The sequence below is a fragment of the Macrobrachium rosenbergii genome, chromosome 48 (genome assembly GCF_040412425.1).
Source record: "Macrobrachium rosenbergii isolate ZJJX-2024 chromosome 48, ASM4041242v1, whole genome shotgun sequence".
Lineage (NCBI taxonomy): Eukaryota > Metazoa > Arthropoda > Malacostraca > Decapoda > Palaemonidae > Macrobrachium > Macrobrachium rosenbergii.
In genome coordinates, this window is record NC_089788.1 from 42,943,463 (window position 1) to 42,952,288 (window position 8,826).

At 36.3% G+C, this 8,826-nt stretch overlaps 1 protein-coding gene across 1 annotated transcript; it reads right to left on the reverse strand.

Moving 5' to 3' along the window:
- Positions 1-3,552: 3,552 nt before the first annotated feature.
- LOC136831065 (THAP domain-containing protein 5-like) lies at positions 3,553-4,264 on the reverse strand. Its single transcript, XM_067091011.1, has 2 exons — positions 4,112-4,264; positions 3,553-3,879 (listed from the first exon to the last, which is right to left on the reverse strand). The coding sequence occupies exons 1-2, from the start codon at positions 4,262-4,264 to the stop codon at positions 3,553-3,555; spliced, it is 480 nt and encodes a 159-aa protein (XP_066947112.1).
- Between the last annotated feature and the right edge of the window lie 4,562 nt (positions 4,265-8,826).

Below are 8,826 nucleotides of genomic sequence, written 5' to 3' on the forward strand. Positions count from 1 at the left end.
TTTGAAGCAGTTGACTGAACACTACAGGATGTCTGCAATAACTCCGCACCCTTTAGAGGAATTTTAACAATCTACATCGGTGACTCTCGGCAACTCCTCCCTGTAGTTAAGAGAGGCAATGACACAGATGTTGAGAATCCCTGCATAAAAAAATCCTATTTGTGGCCTAAGTTTAGACAATTTGAACTAAAAGAAACATGCACATTGATGAAGCTGGACAGACGCATTCACGATTTTTAATAGATGTTGCTGAAGATAAACTTCAGAAGAATAACAATGGCGAAACTGAACTGCCCATAGAGATAGTATTACCCTTGAGGACGGTCGAACAAAGTCTTGATTTCATATATCCTTCATTTGAGGAATTTTTTTTTCTAAAAAATATGTTTTAGTGCCACTTAATGAATCTGTTAGAAAAATCAATTCCATATGCATCAGACGTTTTCCTAGAAACATTCAAAGAATATTCTTCATTCAATTCCGTGTGTGATGGCACAAACGCCACTCATCTCTCTATAGAGTTTCTCGATTCCGCGAAGGTTTCAGGATTACCACCTCATACACTGGAACTCAAAAAAGGCTCTTCCATTATCATGATGAGAAACTTTGATCCTCCACGTTTGTGCAGCGGTACACGTTTGATAACTGAGGAATTGTACGAAAATTCAATAGTAGCCAAAATGATTATATCTGCATTCAAAGATGAAATAGCTCTCACTCCAAGAATAAAACTTTATCCGAAAACGACGGCATTCCACTACAACATGTCCATTTTCCAGCTCAGTCATGTTTTGCCATGATTATTCATAAATCACAAGGTCAAACATTGGAAATGTTTGGATTTACCTTGAGAGGCCTGTATTTCAGCATGGGCAATTATACGTCACAATAAGCCGAGGAAGAAGAAAATAAAATGACAGTTTTCGTTAAAAATGGACTTTTGTTAAAGATGCTGTAAATAAAAATGTTCTTCTGTAATAATATTTGATATTTTTGTCAATGTTATGTTGATTTCACGGGATTTCAAAGTTTTGCTTAATAATGGACATTTTGTTAAAAATATAGTAAATAAAAATGTTCTTTTGTAATAATAATATTTGATGTTTTTGACCTTTTGTTAAGAATATAGTAAATAAAAATGTTCTGTATAATAATAATATTTGATGTTTTTATTAAAGTTATGCAGAATTCAAAGGGATTTCAAATAAATTAATTTAATGAATTAAACTGCTTTTCTTAACGAAAATTTTCAACATTAAGTGGCCCAAAGGGTCATGGGTGGTCTAATATATATATATATATATATATATATATATATATATATATATATATATATATATATATATATATATATATATACTGTATATAAAATTGAGCCACCACCGCCTCTATTCCAAGAATACATTAAAGATGGATCTCCTTTAAATAGGACAGCAAGACCAGGGGTAAGTAAGGGCCCATATACCGAGTTACCGAGAGGGCGATTCCTCGCAAAAGGTCAGCCAGGTCATGGCCCCAGAGAGATAGAAGGCCGGCTCGATGGGGGCGCGAAGCAGGGAAGGTAGTCCGATGGTTGTGCTTTAATCCGCATCTCGGATGAACTTTCTTAAACTTGCTATGGTATAATTGATAATCATTTATAGGAAACAAAAGAAATTACTTGAGGTTGATATATAAAAGAATTAATTTATGGATGATAAATAAAAGAAGTAGTTTAAGGATGATAGAATTATAATGCTAGTAAAAAAAATAGTACATTAAGATAAGTTATATACATGTAAGTAAACAAAAAGAAGCAATGACTTTACAAAGCATAATCATAATCATAAATTGGTGCTATAAATATGGAATAAAAAAAAAATAATTATAATTTACTCTCTAAATTATTATTTGAAATGCTGGAAGCATTTTGGGAAACAATCTTATTTTTTCGTAACAGTCTCCAACTTTCTTTTTTTGGTTAAGTTTTTGCTTGCTACAATCGAGTTATTTTCCTGACAACAATAATTATTCATTAATACATTTGTAGAAGCCCATATCATTTTCTCTATCTGTTCAGTGCTGTGTCCCGAGTCGCAAAATTCATTTGGAAACAGCCTCATCGTCTACAAGAATATTATATATGAGTGCTGAGGCAAAATTTCTCTGATCATTACAAGTTCTGAATTGAGGTATTTGTGTTAATTTATTGATTATTATATAACAATACATAACGATATTTGCTGCCGTATCATGAGGATATAATAAAGAGCCCCTACTAATTCCCGCAAGATATCTGTGATTTTCTGGAAAGATCTCATCATGCGCTCCAGTGATCATTTCTTTGCAAGAATTACATTTCCCTTTTTTGTAAACAGAATAACAACAGTAACCTGCTAAATATGTGATTATTGGAAATACCCCCTCGCAATTGTCAATATCATTCTGTGTTACTTGCAAAGATATGTCACGCAGAGTACCTTTTACAGTATGAGTGGTTTCTAAATCATTCCAATTAATTTCGTCATTAATGGCTACATGTCATGGAATGGTAATTTTTGTTTAAGAACAGACATCATCCTCAGCTTCTTTTCACATTCAAACACCTGCCGTACAGAAATATTGTAGTGGCCACCTGCAAGCTGTTGATATTGCCCAAACCTAGATTCGAGATTGTCAGTTTGACATTTCCCTGTCAACACATACTCCATATGTAGTCAGGCAGTACTTTGTTACCTCTAACATCGCATTGGTTGTATGTTTCAATGCTTTGAACGTCTCTTTTGTTAATGTCCCACCGAATTCTTTAGTTTCATCCCAAATTTCCAGCCAAGCATAAAAATCTTTCAGATACTGAAACTTTGCGTCGTCGCTATTATTAGTCATGGAGTGGCATATTCATGATTCAGTCTTTTTAAAAATGGACTTTTTACATTCATTATTGTCCACCAAGTATAAAAATCTTTATATATTCAGAGACGTGGAAAATAAGGTAAGCAGTGATTTTTACCCACAGTTAGCAATGCCTGAATCACATATTCATTAAATATCTGTAATACTAAATTAACATTTTGTTTTTCAAAGCTTGAGGGAGATAATGCTTTTAGCGAGAGCTTATATGAATGTTTCAAAAGTGAGCCATCCTCTACTTTTTGAAGTTTCTTCAGAGTACTAAAAGGTGCATAATAAAGTTCTGTTTGTATGGTATTATTTTCAATGGAGAAGGGAGGAAACTTCATTGTTTGGTTCGTATCTTTTTGGGCTACCCAGTTATTTCTGATACATTTCAACAAATGCACGGGATCATACATAAAGAAGAGAGGCCTACCACTCTGACTAGGATGATGATACACAATTGATAATTTTGGTGGGTGAGCAAAAAATGACATATCTTTTCCATTAATGGCATTGTTATCGGTCACAACACAGAATACTGTAAAAGCCTATTTTTCCAATCAATGATTATTTTCTTCAATATATTATGCAAAGTTTGGGCTTTCATACACTTAGTAGGAATAATATGTACAACGTCCTTGAATTTAGACCTTACGCTATTTAACATAAAAACAAATACTAAGTATCTAAAAACTGTAGCTTCCCAACAAGTTCATCAACAGAACTGAATAGCCTAGAATTTGTATACAGAATGTCTATTGCAACACTCTCTGCTATTGCAGCCTGCATCGCTGATTGCTCCCTCCTTGCTCTCTTCGAATCTGGAGATTCCCTTCGATGCGATGGCCCGGACAGATACGAGGGACAGTTAGGTAACTGAGATGGAATGGCGCCTTCACGAAGTTGTGGCATTTTCAGTTTTGTAGTTGAAGTTGTGCCAGTATTTTTGTCATAACAGGATTTTTCCCTTATAATATCCTCTGGCACGAACTGTAAACTGCAAACCTGAAAACAGATTTGCAGTATATTAAAACTACTGCCCATTAACGAATATTGAAGTGTCCGAATATCACAAATAAATACATCATGGTAATTAATGCCAATGTAGCTGTATGTTCATGAGCCTCCTAAGCTACGCATATTGATTTTGTTAGCAAAACACTACACCAATATTCCACAAACGATATTATAATTTCAATAGTAATGAGGTAAATGTCAAGTGTATTTTTATACTCACTTTGCTATATTTGGTCGGGGTGTAGCTTTCTCGTTTTATGGCTCGTATCCATTTTGCTGCGAGTTCTTCGTTCTTGAGGAAAGAAAATATGTTGACTTTGGACCCTGTCTCGTAATTCCCCTTGCAATTTGGGACAACACAATGATAAGGCATCGTCGCAGAAACACTCGCAAATTTATGTTTACTATCAATATCCCTTTTGTTCTACAAATAACGCAAAAGATGGTAATTCACTCGAAAAATCATCGGTGTGACCCTTCTGAATTTAGATGAGTACTAAAGCAGGTAATCTGACTGACCGTAGGTCTAGGTCAGTCGGACTACCTTTGTTTGGGAAAACCCTGATGACGTTTAATCCATGGCCTTCTCTCGGTGATTATGGCCAGGTACCCGATAGTTAGGACTATAAGGGCATCCAAATGATAGTTAGCCTTTCTGTCCCTTTGATACATAGGTGACCTATAACTCACACTTGTTTTGAACGTTCACTGGCCCCAGATTGTTTCTATACACACTTTCCCTGGAGACCGCTGATAAAGCAGCCAACCTTCCAAAGCTCTGAGAAGAGTCAGTCATCAGCATCCTCGGGTGAAGGACAGATGTGCATCGAAATCCCTAATCTTGGAGACGCTAATGCTCCTCACTCTCTGTCGAACTGGTACAATGGGGGTAGATCAGTTGTTGAAGGAAGACCAATCAACGCCACTGCTCATTGCAAAGCGTGTGCATCTGGGAAGATGCATATGGTATGTGTCTGAGAATCGACATCTGAGTGCCAGAAGACTTTTCCTAAGACTACACTTCTTATTTCCATTTCACTTCTCTCCTCCCTCCTGTGTTCCTTGTAGTATAATCTAAGGTACTAATTGTTCCTTGTAGGAATAAAGTTAAGAGATAAAATACCCCCTTACTGTCGAAGACATACAGTTCCAGTCTCCCTCCATAAGTGATATAATAGTTTTGATGAGAGAATCCTTTATGTACTAAGCTTAACGGGAATAAATCCATTTTCCAGATATGTATTGTCTCGCCCCTCATTGTTTTGGAACCACTGCTGTGAGAGCTTGCCTAAAGAGGCACTAATTCCGTTGCATCAGTTCAATCTAGCGGCTCTCATTGCCCATCTCAAGACTGTTAACATAGAGCCACGGCTCTTCATTTACTACTCAAGTTCTGTTTGAAGGCTATCTACTGTAATTGTCCTGTAATGGTTTTTATTTATTTACTAATTATCATACTGGTTTGCACACCAGTCAATAGTCATTCCATTGTGTAACTGGTTCACGTAAATTCTTACTAACATTGTCCTCAGAGGGACGAATATTTGGGAAGTGGTGTTTGATTTACTTTTACAGACTATATGACTGGAGTTGTGGTCGTTACGACCTTATTATTTTGCTTGATGACCAGGGGGTCATTGACTATTATTGTTTGGCGTAAAGTAGTACCTATGCTTGTTTGGGAAACAGTATTCCCTCTAGTAATGTGCTCCTTTGATAGGGAGTGTAACTCACTCCATTTCGTGACCGTAGTTTTTGCAGAGTTACTTCTGTTGAATTTGTCAGTAAAGTCTAGTTTTTTATATCAGTGTCTCATTTCAGTAGGCCTTTGTGTAAAGAGAGGTTTAGAGAGAATCTTATGACGAAAAGAAGAAGGATCTGCTGACCCAGGTAAGACCACAGCTACCAGAAACATCTCAAGAAAGGTGATGCTAAATTCTCTTCTTAAAACAGATACTTCAACAAACTACCGGCTCTCAAACCCAGACTGGATAATATATATCTATATATATATATATATATATATATATATATATATATATATATATATATATATATATATATATATATATAAAAAATACGCTTTCCTTTTTTATCAATTCAAAACTAAAGTTCAGGAAAGGGGATGACATTTTACTGTAAGATGGCTGGTTTTTGCTTGCGTTCAGTATGGAGCAAATTTCCAGCATAATATAAAAGTAAGTAATGACGAATTAATTTTGCGAAGTTGAGTAGTTTACAGAAAAAATGGCCAAAACACGGAGAGAAAAAGGCATTATGCATTACGATCGTTCCTGAGTGATTTACTGTCTGACTGACTGGCTGATTCATTAATACCAATGCAACAGCTTCGCCAGGATCATGGTCATCAACACTGGATGGATGTGCTTAAGCAGCTTAAGTCTAATGGGACTCTACGAATCAGAGAATAGCAGTAAAAGCCTAACTCAATATTCTTCCCAAAAGCTCCGAATGTTAGCGTAAATCTTCGTTATGCATCGTAGGAAAAGGGGAAAAAATGATAAAACTGTTAATTTTAACAAATCAAAAGTGGATTAAATTTCGAAATCTATAAAAAAATTGGAATCATGATTGCTAACTAAATTCCTTTTCTTTCTTAACATTACATGACTAAAAATTGAAACAGGATTGCTCGATAGAGAGAGAGAACATTTCCAACTAATCCTCTCATGCATTAGTAGCAGCTGGTGAGGACTGTTGGTAAGAGGTGTGTGTGTGTGTGTGTGTGTGTGTGTTTGTTTGTTTGTTTGTTTGTCTGCGTGCGTGCGTGCGTGCGTGTGTGTGTGTGTGTGTGTTTGTGTGCTGGGAGGAATGCTGGAACGCTGAGCAGAGTTAAGCCCTATGTACACAGCTAAAGTCTCTCTAATATTTTCCGAATCTCTCTTCGAATGTCAGTAAAAGTGCAGTGGAACCATGACTATCAAATCTCTTTACCCCTTGCGTTCTTCGGCTTTCTATTTGTACATGATTTTCCGCTCTTGCAATCTAATGATCATTCGAATTCCTTCTTCCATCTCGTTCAGTTCAAGAAATTAAATAACTGCAGCCATGGCAGTATCTAGTATTCATAAGGAAGACTGCCTTAAACAGAAGATTGATATCAACGTTTTCACACTCTACAGTTGCCTTCCATCCGGATTAGAGAGACGAAGAAGCAGGCAGACAGACACCCTGAGCGTTCAGCTTTTCAAATTGGTCGCGTTCAATGCCTTACTGACTCGGTAGTTCGTCAAAAATGAGGGTTTCTTCAGCATTAAAATCGAAATGGAAAAAGACTGAATTTCAGTATACTTCAGGAAGTAAATATAAAGAAATGATGATGCATCATTAATGATTTATGAGCAAAGATTAGATGAAAGGTTGCAAATATGTAAATAATAATGCTGTGGGAAGAGGGTCTCTTCCATTTGCTTTGTGGATTTATGTAAAAATTTTGAAATCACAATTTTTTTTTTATTTAAAACTGAGCCGGCTAGTCATCCGTGCATCTACATGGTATATTGCAGTATGAAGTATTTTATGGGAAAAAATAGGACTGAATTTTATCATTAAGAATTGTCCATTCCTTTTTCACAAGTTGGCCAAATGATGATCGGGCCAATCTCAACTCTCCTTAATATTACAGCAATTTTTAAATTAGATGATTTCACGTCGGGATCCACGACCCAACTGCCCTCCACATACTGTCCTTCAAGTCATTCTATAAATGATTAAGATCTCTTATAGGCAGACGGCAGACAAGCAGACAAAGAGACAGACAGCTGTATCCAGGACCTCCGTCTAACTTATCCTACGGAGGTAATAATAAATCCAAAGATCAATGAAGTCTGGGAAATGGTTTTCTGAGGACAGAACTGTCACTGCAACACAACCAAATTTGACCAGATCATTTTCAAACAAAGGTTGCTGAAAACTTCCAGTTCTCAAATCAAATTATACCGTCCTTGATTTACTGATTGACTAACATGGCGTCACAACATTCTGATATCATTCTCGCTTCAGCTAACATTCTCGCTTTTAGTTTAACCGAGAACAGGGAATCTTACAGAAAACCTTTTATCATCAACATTATCGGTATTATAAGTCTTATTATAAGGGACGGTTCAAGTAAGTCATTCACTTGATAAAAAACACTTCTGCAGAACTGAACGTCCATTTGTGCGAAAAACATGGAAAAGAAAATCCAAGAATGTAAAAGCATATCGTCAAGTGTTAGGAAACGCAAAGAAGCAAGCACAGGCACAGATGTGAGAACGAAGACTTGGCAGCCCATGTATTCCGAGAGGTACGAGGGAAGACGAAAAAAAAAAAAGAGTAGAGAAAAAAGCGAAAGATGAAAAAGTGTTGCCGAGATATAGGAAAGGTAACAAAAACGGAAGAGAGATACATTGTAAACGTCAGCTTCTTTGGCAAGAGCCCAGCTCGGGAGTGTCTGGTTCCTCACAATTCTTTTACTTCTTACTTTCCTTTTCTTCGTCACAGTAAGGATTTGTTTTCCTTCAAGAGTCACCCTCAGAATACTAGGCAGAAATCCATTTTGCTATTTTAAGTAGCGTCACTTTATATTGGGTATTATCTTTCTTAATTTTTTCAGGATACTGGAAAGAATTCCTGTTTGCTTTTCTGTAGCCGAAGTCACCTGATAACAAGAATGTACGCCATGGCTTTGAAAAGATCTTCGATAGTCTTCCTTTTTTTGAAGGAGGCAGTGAGATGCCTTTAGCAAACGCTCCAGATTATGGCGAATGTGAGGAGGTGAAAATCGCATTCCATCTGTCTATGACAAGAAAGAAAGAAGGAAGACATTTCACGTTTTTCTGAAACATAGACATATTAATTCATTTGCAATCGAATTTATTATACCGTAGGAATATCCTTGGGAATAAGTTATTCCCGAAGTAGAGTGAATTCTAT